Raw genomic sequence first — 21,680 nt, 5'->3', positions numbered from 1 at the left:
GTCTGATGGCAGTGAGGTGCCTAAAAGGATGTAGACTGTTTGCCATCAGACAAAGCAGTTTTCTAGATTTCCCAGTTTACACATTCAGTGGTACTCGTGTTGAACATAAAAACTGAGTGGAACTCTTCATTTTAAGGCTCAAAAGGAGAATGAAGTCCAGACACTTCACCTTTTCTTGAAAGATGCTATTTGACTTCCAGAACACTCTCAGGGAAGATTTAAAAGACTATTCTTATATAATTTTTTTGGCTTTTCATTATTTTATTCTCTATCTTTAGATTCTTCCTTCCTCCTCTTCATTATTGAAATTTCAGAGTTGAAAGAAAATCATAAGCCCTAATGTAGTTTTGACACAGACTGTATGGACATATGAACTTGGCTGAGAAGAAGCCAGATGCAGGGATGATAAGATGATAGTGCCCTGGGTTTGCTCTGAACCTGAAGAACAGATCCAAGTGTATTTCTAAGAGAAGTGGCAGCATTTGTCTGAAAGAACAAATCAGGGTCCTGCCCACATTGGATGCCTGTTACCTGGGAGAGTCTGACACCCACACAGCCTTGAGTTTTCTAGAATAGAGCTTTTCAGATGTCACTGTGTCATATACCCAGAGAGTCTTGTTAATGGCAGATAGGGGATTCTGAAGTTCTAACAGGCTCCCAGGCTGCTGGTATCTAGTGAACAACCTCTTGTGGTAAAATGTGGAATAGACAGTGGTTGTTCTATATTTTGTGTACTGGCAAAATAAATTCGCCTTCCTTCACAAGCTGCAATATTTATTTCTTCTACCCTTCTGATTGTCCGTATAATTTACAATCCCTTTCTTTTCTAGGCATGGAGTTCCTCACTTAATTAGTTATGGATTCTGACCATAGAAATGAGATTGTGGACATTTGTTACAAAACATCATCCAGCCTCCTTAACCACCCAAGCATATAGAAGAGAATATGTTTAAATTTGTGTTAAATTACAAGGGACGTAATTAAAGCTGTCTCGCATCTGTTCATCTTGATAGAACTGGGGTGGTGAGCAGACCTTTTCAGCATTTTTCAGAATTGAGATGTGCTGCTTTGGCCACTCCTCTCAGTTCAGAGCTGAGTTGTGGGTAGGCAGGCACTGTCACCATCGCCTTCTGAAACAGCTTCTCCCTGGTGCCATTCACCACTTAAGCACCCGGAAGCAGCCTCCCGGCCATCCAGCTGCCCCTGCCCAGTGTTTCACCCAGCTGCTCTCTGGGAACGAGATGTACTCCTAGGCAACTCAGAACTGCCTCCGCCACAACCAGCACATCCCTGCCTTTTGAGCAGCACTGCAAACTATCCCTTTTCTACTTGCCATTCCTGAAGGTGGGATACATGTTGGTGACCTTTGTTTTCTAATATTCTGTTTCTTAGGTCCCTCATTTAAAGCAAGCAGTTTGAAAGCAGATAAAAAGTTGGAATTTGTTCCCACAAACTTGCACATACAAAGGATGAGAGTTCAGGACGATGGTGGATCAGGTAACACTTTTTCTGCTCCTTTTGTTGAATCACATCACACTCCTGTTCTCCCCGTGCTACCCCATATCTGTCCCAGCCTTGCCTGTGTGTCCTGCTGGGCAGCTCAGATAAGAGACACATCATAGGACCTTTGTAAAATGTTCATTAAAGAGCACAAACCCCTTCCTCGTATTTCTCCTCCATCCAGCCTCCTTTGAGTTTCTGTGGCAGAAAGCTGCCCGTCAGTCATCCTTCTGAGGGAGGGATGTAGGCTGAGTATTGCCTCCAGCCCCATGTGGCTGCACCCTGGGATGTGCAGGGGCCCTCGGACAGCCCAGGCAGTGGGACTAAGGGAAGCACAGGTTGCTTGGGGCTGGGTAGAGGGTCAGGACTCAGAGCTGTGTGCACATCCCTGTAGCTGGCTCGTCCACAGGCCCAAGCCCAGAGTAACGGAGGAGCGCTTTCTGTCATTCAGATCAGAGCTACGACATCGTCACCATTGGGGCGCCAGCAGCACACTGCCAAGGTTTTAAGTCAGGAGGCCTCCGCAAAAAGCTGCACAAATTTGAAGAAACCAAGAAACAGTAAGTTCTTTGAGGTGTTCATGGTCCTTGTACAGCTGTCTGATGCTTCTTAGGTTAAAAAAGTCAGAATATGACCAAAAAAACATCCAGCCATTCAGTCTGCTTTTACGTGGTGAGAGAGGCTGCCTCACGGCCCCATGCTGCTCTGGTGTGTGTGACTGAGCTGGGTGGGTGAGGAGGCTGCCTGATCGGTACTCCCGCCCTGCAGAGTGAACTCTGCCTTGAAAGTGGTGCTCTTGGTGGCTGCCCTGTGTGCACTGCTGGCTTAGCTGTCCTTGAGAGTCCCTGGTCAGTCAGTTGAGTATCCCAAAGTGTGCCCTCTGGGGGATACTGCTGTGGGTAAACAGTCCCAGTTTTAAAATAGGCTCAAGGGGCTGCCTGCATCTACCGTACTGAGCTGCCGGTGAGTGGGAAGGGCGCTGCAGAGCACACAGTGAGGAGACGCTGGAGGTACGGAGGCCTGGTGCTTCAGTGCTTTGTGGAGAGGAGCAAGGGAAGAGCCAGTCTCAGTATGGGGCTGTGTGCTGGTGCCAGGGTGCAGGCAGTCAGATCTAGGCCTGGCCCTGAGAAGCTCTTGGCATGGAGCAATCAGTGCTGTGCTTGGGAGCAAGCACAGAGGGTGTTGCAGAGCATGGAATAGTGATGACGGGGTGGGGGTGCTGGGGTGGGGAGAGTTGTAACTCCAAGCTGGTGAGTTGGACACGTGGTAGGTGATCTTCCAGAATGTCATCCATCAAGATTTAAATAGATCAAGGGATGTGAGTGTAAGAAGTGGAGGTGGTGAGTATAGATGGTCCTGTAAAATCCTTGGACAGTGAAATAGAGGATGAAGGTCTCAGGTTTGGGGAGGATGATTATGATGTGAGCATGTATTCAGGCTGAAAGGAAAGGTAAAAGCAAATGAGGTAGACAGGAGAGAACATGAATGGAGCAGGTTCTGGAGAAGATGGAAAGAGGTAGGGCCAGGCAATTAAGGGACATGAGAAGAAGCTGAGGTTGCAGACAAATTTTTGAGGTGGGAAGGAGCAAGCTGAAGGTTTAGTGGAATAACCTCTGCAGAATGTGGAGCTGAAAGTTCACACTTATCACTGGGAATGGAACAGTTTGAGGGAAGGTGAAGCAAAGGCCTCAGGAATGTCAAGGGACTTGCATAGGGTGGTCAGAAAGAGAGCGTTAGGAGGTGCTGGAGCCAGGGCACCCTTGCCTGGCTCTCTGCGGCCATGGCTGGGAGTCAGAACATGACTGGAGCAAACTGACCTTGGACTGGACTGTGGATGGATGAAAGGTCAGGTGCAGTGGTCCATCAGTGGGCTGAGGGGGTCAGGGGTGCAGCTAGGAGTGTCACTGACCATGGAGCCAAGGCTGGAGAGGGGACAGGTATGTGAAAGAGTGTAGTGTGAGGAGTCACCATTCAGATGTGAGCACAGGTTGCCCTGAGCAGGGAAGTCCTGGAGACAGGAGAAGGAGGAACAAGAGAGGGCCTGGTTGGAAAGGGGAGTTTCAGCCTTGGGTGGGAGAACATTCTCTGAGAGGCCCCCACACAGCCTGCTCCACCTTGATTCATCCCCACTAAGGGCTCTTTCCTGCTCAGACTAGCCAGGTGACCACACCTGCCTGGGGACTCACTGATGGGTGTTTCTCTGGACGTTGTGACAACTATGAGGCTTCCTGTCCCCATGACAATTCTGCACAGCCAGTGGAGATCATGTGTCTGTCATGCCATCGTATGTGGCTGTGTGGGGTGTGAGCAGGAGATCTGAGGGTGGCTTGGGGCCCTCGGGGGAAAAGCCAATCAAGAGGGGTACCCCCTTGGCTGTCTGTGTCAGAAAGGCTGGCAAACCGATGCCTGATCATTCTGTGTGTTAGCTTCAGAATTTCTTATCCCCAACAGGCCTTTGTGGTATTTTTGGAATATGTAATATGAATTTTTATTTAATTTCCTACTAATGTCATAAAACCCCTGGTAGAAATGGTTTTCATCATTGGAACTTTCCTTTCGGTGCAGCTGTACCTTGCCCACCGGCGGAATGTCTTCTTGGGCGTAAGCACAGGCCCTGGCATCACTGTAATGAATGAGCACATGGGACTCATGAGTAAATAGTCTTTCAAAAAGCAAATTCAAGTATTTTGACAAAAGATAACTTGGCTTTTTAATTTTTTGTTTTGCATTTGGTGTTTGCTAACAGATGCTAATATTTCATTTTGGTTCTTTTCTTTAGCAGTTTTGAGGAGTGTTGGTGAGTTTTCTGTCTGTGGAGAGAGTGTCTGTCTGGGTCTTGCTCTCATGCAGAGAAAGCCTGTGCTGTCCCCTCCCCTGAGAGGTGCTTCACCCTCGGTGCCACTGTGGGCTCCTTGTTAAAGCCTCGTAAACAGTTCTCCTTCCAACTGCAATGTTCTTTGATAATGAATAGCCAGTCTCCAGTCTGCTGCTGTGTCTTCACAGTCTGGCAACCCTAAGTTGCTGTGCTCACTCCGAGTGCAGGCCTGGTGCTGTTTTTCCCAGGAGCGTGAGAGCCCAGGCCAGCAAGTCCCCCATGCGGGGATGTCAGGCCACTGATGTGCCAGGAGTCTCTTTCCGGCTCTTTTGTTAAGAATGTCAGGCTGTTTCAGTCCCCACTTCACCATCACCTCCTGCGACAGTAAAGGCAGTTCACATGTTCATGGTAGTTAACAGTTTATTCATATTTTTTAAAGTGTTACTGTTGTCAGTTTTACCAAGAATTACAATAACCAAGTGACTTTTTCCACCAAAGAGTAGATGGCAGCCAGAAACCATCATGTCTGCTTCTTGGGGGTCCCACTGCTGCCACAGGACCCCCAGTGGTGCCCAGCATGCTTGCCCTGGCCAGAATGGGGGTTTCACAGTGACATTTCTTTGGGTGACAGGCCCCAGAGGCATCTTCAGGCCTTTGGAATTGCTGCCCTCCTGGAGCTGCTGAGGCTCAGGCTGTGGCTGGGCCCTGCCTGAGGCATTGGGCTCTGCTGGGCACATGGGACAGTAGGCAGTCCTGAGGAACACCCCTCCCAGCCCAGGGCCTCTTCACCTTCCCCGTGTTTAGGACTAGGCAGCTGGGCACACATGCTCGTACAGTCATGCTCACCCTGAACAGCAGCTCTGTGAGGTCTACTCATGTCCTTCCTGTGCAGAAGGCCCAGATTCCCATTATTAGGACATGAACTGAAGGACAGGGTGAGTGGGCTTGGTGCTTTTCTTGGGTGTGGGGGGTATGTGTTTGTTAAAGTATGCATAGCCACACACATACACACATGCATGTCTGCACGCAGCACACACATACACTACATGTACTCTCTAAGTATCAGGACTTGGGAGGAATAAATGCTTTTTCAATTCTATTTTGAGGTTGTATTTTTAAGACCAAATTGTCTTAAATAGGCAGCTATTCATTGGGAAGAGTGATTGCAGATTGGAAAGGCGTCATGTGCACATGGAGCTGTGGTTGACCCTTGTCAGACCACGCAGGCTCGAGCACAGTCTGCTGCATGGGCTGCTGGCAATCCGTCCTCTTTATTGTGGTGTGTGGGCTTGCGTGTGGTTTCTTTCCGGGGTGCTTTGGGTTTTGCTCTTTGCATGTTCAACCCTTATTTCATCCAGGGAAGGGGCAGGGCAGTTTCTTGGTGACTCGCCTTTGGGTTACCCTGGAAAGAGCCCATTGAGGGAGGTTCTCAGCCCTGCCCAAATCACCCCCATCTACAGGGAAAATGATGGAGAATTCAGCTCTCCACCTTCACTCTCTTCCCTCAGACTCAGAGGGCAGCTCTGAGGGAATCAGTTAGGGTCCCTTATTTTATGAAGCGTGGGACACCGACTCCAGCCAGAGCCCATGACTTCAAATTGTGGGGGAGACCTCTGCATTGGTGCCTTATCTTCCTCCTCCCTGCTCCCCTCTGCTTTCACACATGGTCTGAAAATTCAATTTATAATGTTGGGTTGATTTGGGATCTCAGCTGAGAGACATGCAATTTACTGTCTCCATTTGAAGGGCCAAACATGCCAGCCACATACAGCTGGGATTTTGAGCTGGTTCTCCAGAGGCTGGTCTTTATTTGTGCAAGGCAGTGACTGGGCTGTAGCATTGATCTCAGATCCCAGATTTACCTGCTGCTTGGTGTCCAGGAGGCAGGGAGGGAGAGAGAAGCAGGTTTCCAAAGCTCCTGGATTTGACAAGAGCCAGGTTTGAGGCATCCAGGCCAGACACTGGCTTGGTATGTCTCTACCTCCTCAACTGATGGGGTGTTATTTTTTCAAAGTAGGGAAGTTCTGGAGTGGGCAGGGAGGGGAGGAAGGCCAATTTTCTGAGGATTTGCTGGGGTCAGACACAGGAGGGAGGTATGCGCAAGAAATTTGAAGAGCTGGGGACTTGTGCACGGGCAGGCCTAAAGGAAAAATGGAGGATCCTTTTGGCAAAGTCGAGCACTCATGAAAGTCTCCTTTGCTGTGATAAACTGACCCCTTCTTGCATTGGCAGACCCCATGTCTCCACTTAGTCCTCCTTAGAATTTGACAGGTGAGGTTCTTAGGTGAAAAATTATGAGCATTTGGATAATTTCTGGATTTAATACCTACACACCAGGCCCTGGTTGGATAGCTCAGTTGGTTAGAATATCGGCCTGATAAGCCAAGGTTGTGTGTTCGATCTCCAGTCAGGGCACACACAAGAAGCAACCAGTAAAGACATAAATAAGTGGAACAACAAATCGATGTTTTGTTTTTTTTTTTATTTTCTCTCTCTCCCCCCCTTCTTCTCTCTAAAATCAATCAATAAAAAAGAAAACACCTGCACATAAGGCACACATGCATGGTACAAAGACAATGCAGACAAATATAGACAGAAAGCTTAATTGTATGTTAATATTTCAAGCTTCTATCACACAGGTAGAGATGATCTCCTGAGGTTTACTTTTGTGCACCATCCACCACCCAGTCCAGGAGAATGTTCCCGAGTAACAGTGCTTTATTTTGTGTTGGTCATGGGCTGGGGTTGGGAGGGTGTTGCCGGCTTCATCGATTCAAGAGAACCCCTTAGGATCTGTTCCTACCCTTTTTAGTACCTCATCCAGCTGCCAGTCCATTGTCTACATACCACAGGACATCATCAGAGCCAAGGAGATTATCGCCCAGATCAACACCCTGAAAACCCAAGTGAGTTACTACGCAGAGCGGCTCTCGAGGGCGGCCAAGGACAGGTCTGCCACTGGCCTCGAAAGGACACTCGCCATCTTGGCAGACAAGGTAGAAGGGGCTGCACCGCTGTGGTGGGTCAGGGCTCCCTTGGGTTTCTGGCATAGTGTGCCCAGAGCCATTCACACAAAGGGTGACGTTGGGATGGTCTTGAAGATCTGGCTTCAGATCTAGTTCCCACTAGGTCCAGGGGGTTGGTAATTTGCCCGTGGTCACAGACCTGGATAGGGGAGGCCAAAGACAGAGCTCAGGGCTGTGATGGCAGCTGCTGCTTCATGAAGAAGTGTCTCCCAGCAAGTGCCAGGGGGTCACTTACACCTGGGCCAGTTCCACAGCTTTCTTAGTAACCACCTACTCAGAAAATTTTGGTCATGATTCTGTTGGATTTGGAATTAAAAAAAGAAAGTGAATTATTGTACAGGTACAACATAAGAACAATAAAATATTACTGGCCTGGCTTGTATAGAATCAGTAAATCAGCCTTTAGTTAATGGTAATTTGGTCCTGATTTAAAATATATAAATATACATCCAGACCAGGGGACATGGATACATCAGATCCTCTTGAAGGGTGTTTACAAATTACTCATCTCTCTGTCACTCACCGCCCCCACCCCACACACAAATTCTGATCACACTTCCCAGTCACAAACTATGCTGGGGTGAGGTGCCGTTCTTGAACAGAATGTGTTATATCCTTCACATGTGATCACCAGCAAAAAGATGGAGGGCCGGGGATTAGAGCCATTTGGAAAAGAAAGATGTCAGAAGTAACATGTTGAACCACAGAGCCCCTGCTACTCACACAATTCCCCAGAAGCAGGATTGCTCTGCCAGGGGGCCTCTGCCCAGAGCCCAGGGCTCCGGGTATGAGATGTGAAAAGACCTGCCTTCAGTGACGAACCAGAGTAAGGCTGAGCCCTGGAATCAGAGGGGACAGCCCTGACGTCCTTAAAGGCCAGCACACCGGGCTCCCTTTAGGCCCTTCCTTGAGTGATGTCCTGCTCAGAGGCAGGCAGGGTCAAGGGCTGTCAGAGGTTTCTTAACCTCCCCTCATCCTGTTCGTGTTCTCCAGTCTTCTGTGGGAAATTCTGGCTGAGGTTCAGCCAGGCAGGTCATGAGGCAGCCTTTAAGCTCCGTGTCCTGCGGGCAGGAGCCCTTCGGTTGTTTGTGCTGTGGAGAGGGGCAGAGGGAGCAGTGCTGGGCTCAGGCCCGTTCCCAAATTCTCAGAGAGGACGGGCCTTATAGCCCTCAGCCTGGGGCTCAGTGGCCCGGTGTGTGTGTGTGTCTGCAGACCCGGCAGCTGGTCACCGTCTGCGACTGCAAGTTGCTGGCCAACTCCATCCATGGGCTCAACGCAGCGCGGCCCGACTACATTGCCTCCAAGGCCTCCCCTACTTCAACCGAGGAGGAGCAGGTGATGCTCAGGAATGACCAGGACACCCTCATGGCCAGGTGGACGGGCAGGAATAGCCGGTCTTCTCTGCAGGTGGATTGGCACGAGGAGGAGTGGGTGAGTTTGCTGTCTGTGGCCTTCATGATGCTGCTGAGCTCAGGTTGAAAGTGTGAAACTTCCCACTAGTCTCTCCCCTCACAGGGGCCTAAAGGGTTGGTGCCTTTGCCGACAAGCTGAGCCTTCTCCCAGATGGATGATAGGTCACCTGATTTAGGGAGGGAGATAGTATTTTACTACCTGTGTCCATCTGAAGAGCAGGGCAGCTGTGGGCTGGCCATTCTTAGACCTGGCTGTAAAGGGGCAATTTCCTCCCTGGAGTTCTCACAGCCTCCCTGCTCCCTCCACGAGGTCAGGTCAGCTCCCTGGGCTATTTGTATATTTGCAGATGCAGGAGCTTAGGTGCTGGGGCAGCAGGTGAGGATTTGGGAGACGCTGCCCTGACACTGCATCACGTTGTTGCTTCCCCGCAGAGGTGTCCCTAAGAGCAGATCTGTGTCTCCTGAGGGGGGGACATACCATAGAACTTGTTTTGTCATTTGTCAGGACTATGTAGAAGCAGAGTCTTAAGGCAATGTACTACTCAGCAGCCAAGTGCTCCTCCAGCCCTGATCAGGCATCCGGTTCCCATCCCCCAGCCCCCTCTTACCACCTCCCCACCACCCCATCTGAAGTGATTGGTTGTTTCTATTCTTTTCCATCCAAAAGATACCTCAGTCCCCTCTGGTGTGATGTTCCAGGAGTTCTGCAGGGCTCACTGGGCCCTGTGACCCTTCTCTTAGCTCGGGAGGGTACTGGGAAGTCCTAGCTGGCTTCCATGACAGTTACTCACAAACATCTCCCAAATTTTAAAACTAGTGACCCCAGGACACTGCTTTTAAAAGGATTGATTCATCCTTTGAAAGGCAAATACAACTTTAATGGTATTTGGGGAATTACAAATCCTGTTGATGTTTCTAACATCAGGTGTTTTAAAGTCTGGTGCTTGGGGGTGGGGGGTCCATGGAGGATGGTTTGGTTTGTGTTCTGTTCTGTCTTTCCCATTGGAGAGCTGACCCAAATGAGCTCTCTGATTGGAAGGAGAAAGTATGGCTGAATGTTGACAAGAGCCTGGAGTGCATCATTCAGCGGGTGGACAAGCTGCTGCAGAAGGAGCGCCTGCATGGAGAGGGCTGCGAGGACGCCTTCCCCTGTGCGGGTGGCGGGGCCAGCAAGAAAGGTAACCACGGCAGCCACGCCTACTGGATCAGACCAGAAGACCCCCTCTGTGACGCCCACTCCTCACCATGCCCCTCCACCGTGTCTGCTGCATGCCATCCTCAGCTGACCACATGTGCGTATCATCCACGCTTCTCACCTGCTCCTTCCATCTCACACTGCTTCTGTCTGGCTGTGTCTGCCCCCATGTCTTCCTCCCCCATGCAGACTGCAGGGTGGGCTGTTGGGCAGAGTGGCCATTGCAGTGCCTGGGGCAGTGTGCAGTGAGGGCAGAGGTGCCTGTAGGCTTCATGCCCACAGAGCCCGCCTGTGCACCTGTGTGTCTGGCAAAGGCAGGCTCTCGGCCCTCTTGGGTCACACTGCCACTGCAGGAAGGGTTGGACTCCTAGGCTTTTCTCTCTTATGAACTGAGAACCTAAAGGAGGCCAGAGAGCACATGCCTTTCTCATGAGGCTATTGATTGCACTAGAAACTGGTAGAGTCAAGGACAAGGTGAATGGTGCAGGGACATAGCTGGAGGACAGCTGTTAGCAGGCCCCACGAACTGGTCTGAAGGCTGGTTGTCATTGGTTGAGCATCCTCACCCAGCAGAGGCATGTTGCCTTGGGATGTGTTGGTAACTCAGTCTGGTGGTGGCACCAACTCGTGTGCTCCCGAGGGCTGAGTTAGGTTCTTCTGTTGTTCCTGACTCTAGGGTGGGGCTCTCAGTGTGTGGTAGAACATTGGCACAAAGCAGCACGCTTCAGAAAGAGTCTTCTCTCTGCGGAGACACAGAGCATAACGAGATGCTCAGCCCTGCTTATAGCCTTAAGGCTGGTGACAGGGCTCCTCGGTCCCTGCCACTCAGGGCCTCCCACCTTTTCCTGCAACAGCTGGAGGGGAACTTGACTGCAGACTGACTGAGCTTCTGTTTCCTCTTTACTCTTCTTTGGGGTATTTAGCCACAGGCAGTAAGGCCCAGATGTGCCAGGGTTAGGCGTCCTACAGCGAAGACTTTTATTTTTGGAACTGGACAACTTTTATTCAAGTCAGGATCATGCTTCTTGATTCAGAGCCTCTAGGTAAATCCTTCTCCATTTGTAAGGTGCCCTTCACCTTCTTAATCTGCCTGCAGTCTGTCTCCAGGACACCGTTTCCCTTGAGCCTCTGTCTCAGCAGTGTTCATGTCCTCCACTCTTCCATTTGTCAGGGTTAGAGGTCAATTCCCCAAGCCTGTGATTGGTTCATGGAGCTATTTTGTCTCTGTTCATATTCTCATTTGTTAATGTAAATTGTGTTTCTTTTAAAAGTTTTTGTAGTTCATTGCTCATTTCTCTTTAACATTGTCATGCTTGCACTTTAAAATTTTTCTGCAGATATAAAAAGTAATTATTGATTTTTTTAAATGCAGGAAATAGTTTATTTAATCAGATAGACTGTTATATCCATAACTCAAATGTCATTTTTCTCTAGGTACATTCTGTATTGTTCAAATATAGACATATTTATGCAGTTTTAAAGTTATTTAAATGAGCACTGATTTATGACTTGTACCATTTAGGGTCTGACGTGCAACTGTGTGTGCCACACAAACGAGCTATGTTGTGAAGGTGGGAATAGGAGGCACGCATCGAGAGAGTCCGACTCTGCTGCTCAGCACTCACAGAAATGCGTGAAGCCTTATGCCACCGAGTTAACTGCACACAACCCTTAGCTCAGAAATCTTGCACATTGCCAGGACTCTGTTCAGAACTCAGCATGCCCAGGAGCATCAGAAAGAACCAGACTGTGAGCCATGGATCTTACTCAGCCTCTGGTCCTCAAGGGCCAGAGCTGGGCCCTGTCAGGCCACGCCCTGTTTCTGGAGCAGGCGTTTGGCCTAATAAGCAGGTTGTGTTCACGCCCACATATTTATTACATACAAACAATTCTCTGCCTCTTTGAAAGTCCTTATTACTTTTTGTTCCAAATCTCTGCCCATCCTGGGTCCTCATTGTCATCATTTGCTACAGAGCTGCCCCGCCACTTAGCTAACCGTCCAGCAGACTTGATCCAGAGCTTTGCCTGGCGGGCGGCACTCACTCAGGGCCAGGGCTTCTTGGGATCCCTTGGGATCCCTCCTTGGAGGCCCTGTAAGCCTCTCTGTCCTCCCCGTTTTCCCCACAAGTGCCCACACCCTTTTCTCCGCCTGCACCCCACTTCCCGCACCAGGATTTGTGGCTTCCATTACCTTCCATGCACACACTCTCTTGCTCTCCTCATCCTTGAAGGGTCATTCAGCCAGGACCAGGTTGTCCTGAAGCTGAAGACTGTGGGTTGCACCCAGGTTTGTGTGTGCTGAGATTAGGTGCAAAAATGAAAGTTCATAGTGGTTACAGAATCTCAAGGTACTCCCTTGACCTAAGACACAAGCAATTGGTCCAGGAGTACCCCCAGGGACCATTCCTGCTCCCCTTTGATTGGAAGATGAGTTTACCCAGCAGCTTTAACCCCAAGCCTTCTCAGGAATCGTTCCAACCCAGCTGTCTGGGATTACCATGGAAGATCATAAAAATAGGCTCCCAGACTCTTGTAAAAGGCAGAAATCTATTTGTTTGTTTGTTTTCAAGGCCTGGGTAATTCTCATGAGTCAGACAGGTGTGTCAGAGTCTCTGTTACACATCTCCATGCCACAGGGGTCACTCTCTCCTGGGTAATGAGCTCTAATGACAAGGTGGAAGTCTGTAGCTCACAGAGGCCCACAGTTATGCGCTATTTCGGTCCCCTTTGCCAGGATGACTGGAAGGGAAGGATCCCTTGCCACCCACTTTCGGACAGCCTCACAGGTTGTGAAAGTCTCTGGTCCTGGCTATTCTTGGGGATCTGAAACTACCTATTTCAACATCCTGAAGACATTCTTTGAACCAAAAAGTTTAGACAGCAAAATAAAATAAGCTCTTACTGCAAATGACCCATTTTCAAACTTGTTTTCTTTCAGGTGGCACACCCAGTTAACCATAAGATTTAGAATTTGTAAAGGAAATGTGAAATCAAAATGAATACTTCCCAGTGTGACTCAATATAGGTGAAACCAAATTAAAATTGTATTCTAGGGATCTGGAGGGACATTCTAATTCTAGGCTTCCCCCTGATCATAAAAGTTCTACATTTGGCTTAAATTCTGAAGAGTGGCATAGATGTTTCTGGCATATTGGCTTCATCACTGGATCCTACCTTTGGATCTCAGCAGGCAGGCTGTAGCCCGGGTTCCACTGGGCAGCAGAACAGTGGGAACCTCCAGGGACCGGTCAGGCTTTCTCATTTCAAGTTGGCTTCCAGTGTTGTGAGGCAACACGGGACTCCATCACGTGCAATGTGATGGACGTGGGCCCTTCGTCACATTGTAATGTGTTAGAGTGCTCACCATGGAAGAGCACTGTATGTTGACATATTAGCAACCTGAATGTGCACGCTTGTGAATTGAGCCATGTTTACTACCAAAGGGGCTCAGCTGCCTTGGAGCAGCCGGAGCACGTCTGCGACTTGTCAGGGAAGAGGCGGGCTGGCCCCACCTCTTCTCTGTTCAGGTTAGCCACCTGACTGCAAGCTGGTGAAGCAGTTGCTCTAAGCATTGAGTTGCTGGTGCTTGAACTGTGTGCTGCTCCTTAATCATCCATGTTGCCCTCCGTTTCTGTGCAGATTGCAGCCCCCCTCCTGAAGAGTCCAGCCCAGGTACGTGGTTCCTGCTCAAGGCATCTGCAGATGTCTTTTTAATACACAGCTAGCATTTGTAGCTATATTATCAGGTTGCCTGGTGCTCCCAGAGTTAGAAAATAGTTTTAGGGGTTTCTTAATTGTGAGGCATGCTTTTCTGAGTTTAACGAGGGACCAGTTGGTCTGGGGACTATGGCCTGAAGCAGGCCTCCATGTGTGTTTCTTCCACTCATCCACCCTAAAACCTTTCCAGATGAGTAAGTCCATAAGTGCATTGGGATTCCTGAAGCAGTGACCTGATTTAGAGAGGTACACAGTTGTAAGGGATACTACCTTTGATTTCACCTGGACTGAGGAGCATCACATGGAGGGAATGGTTGGATAATAGCCACCCAAATGATGACGCTCGTGATCACACAGCAGCCTCTTTTCCGAGTCTGGGTGCACCTTTAGACGTCAGGCGTTGCTGTGGGTTGCAGTCAGCACTGGAGATGGGGTTTTTGCTACATTTGCATGTAGAAATTAAGGTTTATGGCTCTCGTACAGGGGGCAGCAAACCACATCTCTGAGCCATCCTGCCAGGCACCTGCTTTTGTAAATAATGTTTTTCTGGAAACCAGTTGTGCTCGTGCGTTCACATACTGTCTCTGGCTACTTTTGCAGTGTCAGAGGCCAGTAGTTGCTGTGGAGACCCCGTGACTTTCAAAGCCTAAAATATTTACTCTCCAGCCCTTGACAGAAAAAGTGTGCCGACCTCTGCTTTAGTTCATATTGAGTTTCCCAGCTGTAGCCTGTAGGTTTCCTCACAGTGAGTGTGAGGCCCCAAATAATGTGTTATTTTCTTATGCTCTGAAAACAGTTGTGTAATTTGTCTGATGACCACACATTCCCGACTGGATGTGAATGTGAGCTGGCAGGACACCGGCTCTGTGTCTACAGGGCAGCAAAAAGGCACTTGTGGGATTTCCCAGACTGTCTGTCAGGTGTTAGCAAGGCCTCTCAGCTCGCAGCAGCACCAGGTTCCAGCTCAGCCACTGGGGGGTCACTGCTTGCTACAACCCCAGAACCCCATTGGTGTGAGCTCTTAGTGGGCTCATCTGATTGGGTTCATCATCCCCCACCCCAAATTTGCTTTCAGCCCCTTTACAGTTTTTCTTTCCCCAAAAAGTCAGTGTGGGGAGCCCCCACCCCAAACCTCTGGACCCCCAGGGCCACCTAAGTCTTGATAGACACACAGGTAACTACTTGGTCCCTGCCCCCCGATCACCACTGCTGGCCTGCACCCTCTCCTTCTCCCTCATCTCTGTCTCTGTGCTTCCAGCCCTCAGCTCACCTCCACGGCTGGTCTGTGCCTTCTTGCTGTGTTGGTTTTCCTGGAGCCTGCGGTGAAGTCCAGACCACACTTAGCTAGCTGCCAGGACTAGGAAAGGGGTGGCAGCATCATGAACCCACACCCTGGAAGCTCAGGGTTCCCTCCTCAACACAGCGTCCCGAAGTTTATAGAACTGAAGTGGAGACTAATGGGTTCCCAGGCAGGCAGCGCATAGGCCGTGCCTGGCCGGTTGGACTCTCCTGGCTTGTGTCAGCCGTGTCCTCTCTAGCAATGCTGGTGGGGTGTCCACAGCTGATGTCAAACGGACTAACATGGTCCCCTGCCAGGAATTCCTTTGACTTTCTCTGCAGAACCTTATTGAGTCTGGATTCTCTCTCTCTCTCTCTCTCTCTCTCTCTCTCTCTCTCTCATACATACACACACACACAAACACACAAACACTCTCACTCACACTCGTTCTTTCTCTTTTAATCTCCTTCCATCCTTCCTTCCCCTATTAATAAGGAACAAATGCAAAAGTATGGTTCATGGATTGGCTACCAACCAGCAAATGTTACAGGTTAGCAACAAGATAAGGAGCTTGCCCCAAACAGTGTGCTGGCTGCATCACTAAGGGCATTGTTAGTTGCTGCTATTTTTCTTTCATAGCAAGACTTTCTTGGTGAAGGAGGCAGAGTATATAACCCCTTCACCAACCCTAACATTCCAGATACCTTTACTAAACTACAGGTCCTGGGTGGACATCTTGTTACTGTCCCTGAAATTCATTTTGTTTGGAAGTTTTACATTTTAATTTCTCCTCATATTGACCCAAAAGGTATTACCCCCAACCCCTACTCTGAAGCAGTGTCACGTCACAGAAATCCACACAGACAAGTGGCCAGTCTTCCAGCATGTCTTCCTTAGCCGTGCCCAGCCTGTTTCCTTACCTGTGTCAGTGACTTAAGGGAGGAAATGGTTAAACAGTGAAGCACTCAGCAGGCAGTGCGAGGGTGGTGATTCACGCTCAGCCTGAGCCCCTCTCTGTGCTGATGCACACCCATCGCCGCCCAGGTCCTCATGCCCTGTCCTCCAGGACAAACGCTTAGTGCTTTCTAACCATTCTTTCTGTACTCCCAACTGTGTGTGTGTGTGTGTGTGTGTGTGTGTGTGTGTAATGTAGGAAAACGGAGTCATTCTTCTGTGGCTTTTCTTTGAAGAAGTAAGCAAAGTCAAAAGCCGCTATGTGGAGAGGGCCTGCTCAGTCAGATAGGACCACTCCTGTGTTTTGAGCATTTTCAGGTTAAAAGGATAACTGTCATGTTAATTGCACATGAATATGCACATTAAGTGGAAAAGAAAGTAATTGCTCTAAGAGCATTTAATTCATGAATTGTCTTTATGACTATTTGGCTACTAAAACTTAGCTACCATTGGCCTTTGTTAATAGTTGCTGAATGTGGTTGACATACATTCAGCAGGGGTCTTCAAAGGAACAAAAACATGGTCTCTGAGATTTTTAGAGAAAGAAAGAGACTTGGATATTATTTAGTAGAACTCTTCTGTTTTGTCAAGGACCTGCCCATGGCCTACCACGGCCTATCACGTCTGCAGTGGCACCAGGGCCCAGGACTCACACTTTCCATGCTTTGGTCCAGGGTTCTTTGTCGCTGTGATTTATTTGCTAAGACCTTTCTGCTGTAGACGTTCTAAATTTAAGCTGGCTTTTTCCCATTACACATATAAATCCTTGTCCACGTACAGTGTGCCGACATATACAGTTAGGTCATTGCCAAATTTTGAATAGCTACATATACTTCAAAAATCTACATTCACCAAACAGCCTGGGGAAGTCCTTGTGCAGGTTTTAGGCATGTCTCTAAATTTGCTTTTTCAGTGAAGCGCTAAACACCCAGCCAGAGAGCAGAGCCAGCTCGAGCTTCCTGCTGTGTGTATCTAAGACAGAGCTTACCCTTCCTGCAGATAGATGCTCTGCTCACAAGGCCCCAGGGCCTTCCCGAGTGTGGTGGCATTTGTGGGCATTCTGTGGCTGACACCTCGTGCTCAGAGGCATCTGCTGGCCAGGTTCCACTCCACTGCCTCTGCCGCATTTGGTGTGGTGGGTGCGCCCAGTGGTGATGACCAAATGACTATTTCTGGGTTGGGTGACCTGTTAAAAATATAACTGATGAGAGCACGTCTTCTCCCTTTAAATGTCTTCTAAATAGGAAGGAAAAAAAGAGCCAAAGCCAAAAATACCTTTCACTCTATTTTTCTCCTCTGCGGTTCTCTTTCTACAAAGTTGTTTTGGTACAGGGTCAAAGCTTCCTTATTTTCCTAAAAAAAAGAGATCTAGGCTAGAAATAGATGGCAGCTGGGCAGGGCGGCTGGGTGGGGGAGAGAGTGAGTGCGGGAGGAAGGGACGTTGGGAGCTGCAAACACGGGAAACCGCTGTGGGACAGTCTTTCTCCCAGACGTGCACAGGGAAACTCAGCCCTGGCGCACGAAGGCTGGACACGGATAGAGGTGTCCTTTACTCTGCAAAGACAGGGGTCTTCCTCAATACCTACATCAAGAGAAGCAAGGAAACAGGTCACTTTCCTGGGTGCCTTTATCCTTGGGTGGAGGACCATTGGTACTGTCAAAGGGGCTTGGCCTCTGCAGACAGAGTAATTTTCTTCATTAGTTATGACTTGAAGTTGGTTGGTTTTTTTTTTCTGTTTCCCTCAAAAAGAACAGTCTTGAGTACTTACATGCTGAGTTCTCATAGGTTTGGGTGACCAGGCATGTGTCAGGGTCCCAGAAATAACATTTGAGTTTCACAGAAAGCTTCAGGCTGGAAGGTTAGGGACTGGATTGTGTCCAGGCAGAACTTGGCGCCATTTGGGGCCAGATTATGGGCCAGGCAGAGTTAGAAGGTGCAGAAGGGGTGGGGGTGGGACTGGGAGTGGGAGAGCAGTGTGGGTGAGAGAAGGGCACCTTGTTAGTCTTCCAGAACCTCGTGCTTCAATCTTCTGAAATACTGTCTTGCACCCTCGCCCCCTGTACTCAGGTGAATGGAGTGAGGCCCTTTACCCACTGCTGACCACGCTCACCGACTGCGTGGCCATGATGAGCGACAAGGCCAAGAAGGCAATGGTCTTCCTGCTCATGCAGGACAGCGCACCCACCATAGCCACCTACCTGAGCCTGCAGCACCGCCGCGACGTGGTCTTCTGCCAAACCGTAGGTCCCAGCACCTCCCCCCCAGAAAACAGGCACAGGAAGCCGTTCCCCCTCCTGCACTTTGGAGAAACCACAGATGGCGACGTGTTCTTCTCCCTGTGGCTTTTACATTTATTTGACATGGAGCACAAGATTTTGACGCAGAGGGAGGAACCTGCTCAGTTGTCTGTGTTGAGAAATGGGTCTGATTCCACACTGGCTTCTCCCTCCCAGCGGGCACTGGGAATGCACTCACCTGTCCCTCCTGCCCCTGGGACGTGGTGGTGCTGCCAGTGGCTCAGTCCTCTTTGCTACCTTTTTTTTTCCCCCCTACAAGTGATATTAGTGAGGGAGACACGGCTGTTCACTATCAGTTCCATCTGTTTTCTTGTTTATAAAACAGCAGTGTTTAGTTCCGCAGCTGTGTATAATTCTGTTTTAGTGATTTCTGTTATCCTCAGGGAACAGAAGAACTTAAATGAATGGCACAGGTTTCACAGATGCCAGTCATCAATTTAGCCAAGAGAATGGCTGTAGAGGGTTGGGCTGGCTTTCTGTGTATGCTTCCCCACCGCATGAGGCCTGTTTCATCCGGTGGAAAATCTCCCACTGAGAAGAAGGGCAGAGTGACTGTGTCCTCTCTCACTTCTGTTCCTTGTTGTGGTCACCTCAGGTTCCAGCCAGAGCTGGTATGGAACTGTGAGTATATAGACCCTTTCAATGAGGGCAATTCATTTGGCTTCCAGAAGGTTCTAGCCCAGGAGTAAATGCAGGGAGGTCAGGTCAGAGGCTGAGCCAAAACCAAAGTTACCTTTGGGAGCAACAGAGAAGCAAGCCTGGAGCGCGGCACACCCTCCCTGGGGTCCCAGAGCCAGGCGCTTCCCACGTCCAGGCCCCACGGCAGAGGGGTCCTGCTGAACCTCCACTGGAGTGAGGAAGTAGAGGAGCCAGGGCCAGGGCAGCTGCCACTGGGTGAGGAGGTGTCTGTCCCCACAGCTGACCGCTCTCATCTGTGGCTTCATCATCAAGCTGAGGAACTGCCTGCATGACGACGGCTTCCTGCGGCAGCTCTACACCATCGGGCTGCTCGCCCAGTTTGAGAGCCTGCTGAGCACCTACGGTGAGACCCTGGGCTCGCGCCCCTGTGCCCCTGCGATCCGGGGGTTCGTGCGAGCGTGCACATGTGTGACCCCATGCTTTCTTCCTAAATGTTTTTCTGATTAAACAAATAACACATGCTGATTCAAATATATCCAACATCACCAAAATATGTAACAAAGAACCAGATGAGAGTCCTGTATAATTACCCCCACCCATTTGTTTTGTGGTTTTTGTTACATATCTAAGGATCTTCCCAGTTGACGAAGGATGATGATTCTTATGCTCCAACTTCCTGCAGGATGTCTGGGTCCTTTCTGAGCTCCTCTGGTGAAAATAGGGTCGGGGGGTGTGTGTGTCGCTGCACGTGGTCTGTGGCCCTGTGGTCCTGTTTCTGTAGCCACTGAGTTATTAGAGGGAAAGTTGCTGTGCCAAATGGTAGAAATATTTTTAAATTTCATAGATATTTCCAAATTGCTTTCTAGAAAGGCTCTTTCCTCCCTACCTTCATTTTTATTTATTTCTTCTGAGAATATAAAAATAAACAATTTTTAAGTATTTGTTAATTTTTAGAATTATAAGGCATCTAGTAAATATCAGGCTGTGTGCAGTGGAAGGATCTGGCCACAATACTGTCTTTGGCCACTTCTGAAGAGCCAGCTCTGCCCTCTGAGGCTCCATACCTACCTGTCTCCCTCCCCACACTGTCCTTCCTCAGGAAAGGGCCGGGCAGTGTGGGCTATGTTTCCATCAGCTGCATTTTTTTTTTAAGAATGCCTAGAAGAGATCTTTTATTTTTTTTATTTTTTAAGATTTTATTTATTTATTTTCAGAGAGGGAAGGGAGGGAGAAAGAGAAAGAGAGAAACATCCATGTGTGGTTGCTGGGGGTCATGGCCTGCAACCCAGGAATGTACCCTGACTGGGAATCGAACCTGCAACACTTTGGTTCGCAGCCTGTGCTCAATCCACTGAGCTACGCCAACCAGGGCAACCAGCTGCATTTTTAACGTGATTGTGGGATTCATAGCAGCATTTACTCAGAGAGAAGCGAGTTGCCCAGTAAGAGGCTTAGAAAGGCCCCTGCCCACACTCTCCCCACCGCTCATCACAGCCACACCTGACTGCGCTGCCTTTCCTTCGTGCCCCACCCTATGACCAGGCTGAGTTCGTGGGGAGAGTGGCAGGGCTCCTCCATCTAACAGCCCCCCTTCCCTCTTTTGCATCCAGGTGAGGAGCTGGCCATGCTGGAGGACATGAGCCTTGGAATTATGGACTTGAGGAATGTGACCTTCAAAGTCACTCAGGCCACTTCCAGTGCATCGACTGACATGCTGCCTGTCATCACAGGAAATCGGTAGAAGTATTTTATTAAATTCTCAGAACTAGCAGTGTCTTAATTTATGTTTATTACCTGCCATGCACTCTTTTTATTAAATTTTTAATTTTTTAATTACAGTTGACATACATTACTATATAGTTTCAGGTATATACCACGGTGATTAGATATTATGTAAGTGATCATCCCAATAAATCTCGCACCCATCTGACACTATACATAGTTATTAGACTATTATTGGCTATATTCCCTATGCTGTACTTCATAGTCCCACGATTATTCCGTAACTACCAAATTGTGCTTCTTAATCCCTTGACCTTTTTCACCCATTCTCCCACCCCTCTCCCATTTGGCTGCCGTCAGAATGTTCTGTCTCCGAGCCTGATTCTGCTTGGCTTGTTTATTTTGTTTCTCTAGATTCAATCGTTGATAGATATGTACCAACTGTCATTTTATTCATATTTTTAATCTTATTTTCTTCTTCTTAAAGAAGACCCTTTAACATTTCATGTAATATTAGTTTGGTGGTGGTGAATTCCTTTAACTTTTTCTTGTCTGGGAAGCTCTTTATCTGTCCTTCCATTCTAAATGATAGTTCTGCTGGGTTGGTTGTAGGTCCTTGCCTTTCACCACTTTGAATATTTCTTGCCAGTCTCTCTGGTCTGCAAAGTTTCTGTTTAGAAATCAGCTGATAGTCTTATGGGAGCTCCCTCTTGTTTTTTACTTCATACATTCCAAATTGCTAATTTGATTCTCAGCTTCACCTACTCTACTTTTGATTCTCTGTAAACTAGTCTTCATTTCAGTTAATGTAGCCTTCACTTCTGACTGGTCCTTTTTTAGTCTGTTGAGGTCCTCACTAAGTCCGTGATCATCCTTATAACCAGAGTTTTGAACTCTGTATTTAGTAGATTGCTTGTCTCCATTTCATTTAGCTCTTTTTCTGGAGTTTTGTTCTGTTCTTTCATTTGGGACATTTCTTTGTCTCCTCATTTTGACAGCCTCCCTGTTTGTTTCTATGTGCTAAGTAGAGCTTCTGTGTCTTCTAGTTTTGGTAGAGTGGCCTTAGTGTACTAGGTATTCTGTAGGGTCCAGTGGCACAGCCTCCCTGATCACCCAAGCTGGG

At 48.7% G+C, this 21,680-nt stretch overlaps 1 protein-coding gene across 16 annotated transcripts in view; it reads left to right on the top strand.

Moving 5' to 3' along the window:
* The window catches only part of INPP4A (inositol polyphosphate-4-phosphatase type I A), a 132,701-nt gene that overhangs the window by 89,273 nt on the left and 21,748 nt on the right, over window positions 1-21,680 (top strand). For 4 of the 16 annotated variants that reach the window (XM_036030077.1, XM_036030071.1, XM_036030072.1 and 1 more), the window contains exons 12-21: window positions 1,393-1,497; window positions 1,952-2,060; window positions 4,280-4,297; window positions 7,128-7,311; window positions 8,554-8,772; window positions 9,793-10,045; window positions 13,588-13,620; window positions 17,967-18,139; window positions 19,115-19,238; window positions 20,446-20,572. In XM_036030077.1, coding sequence (XP_035885970.1) covers window positions 1,393-1,497; window positions 1,952-2,060; window positions 4,280-4,297; window positions 7,128-7,311; window positions 8,554-8,772; window positions 9,793-10,045; window positions 13,588-13,620; window positions 17,967-18,139; window positions 19,115-19,238; window positions 20,446-20,572 — 1,345 coding nt within the window. The remainder of the gene's footprint in view (window positions 1-1,392; window positions 1,498-1,951; window positions 2,061-4,279; window positions 4,298-7,127; window positions 7,312-8,553; window positions 8,773-9,792; window positions 10,046-13,587; window positions 13,621-17,966; window positions 18,140-19,114; window positions 19,239-20,445; window positions 20,573-21,680) is intronic. The other 12 variants (XM_036030083.1, XM_036030081.1, XM_036030078.1 and 9 more) reach the window with 8 other exon arrangements.

The sequence above is a fragment of the Phyllostomus discolor genome, chromosome 6 (assembly GCF_004126475.2).
Source record: "Phyllostomus discolor isolate MPI-MPIP mPhyDis1 chromosome 6, mPhyDis1.pri.v3, whole genome shotgun sequence".
Classification (NCBI taxonomy): domain Eukaryota; kingdom Metazoa; phylum Chordata; class Mammalia; order Chiroptera; family Phyllostomidae; genus Phyllostomus; species Phyllostomus discolor.
The sequence above is the reverse complement of the archived record's forward strand: the minus strand, read 5'-3'. Positions and strand labels throughout refer to the sequence as shown.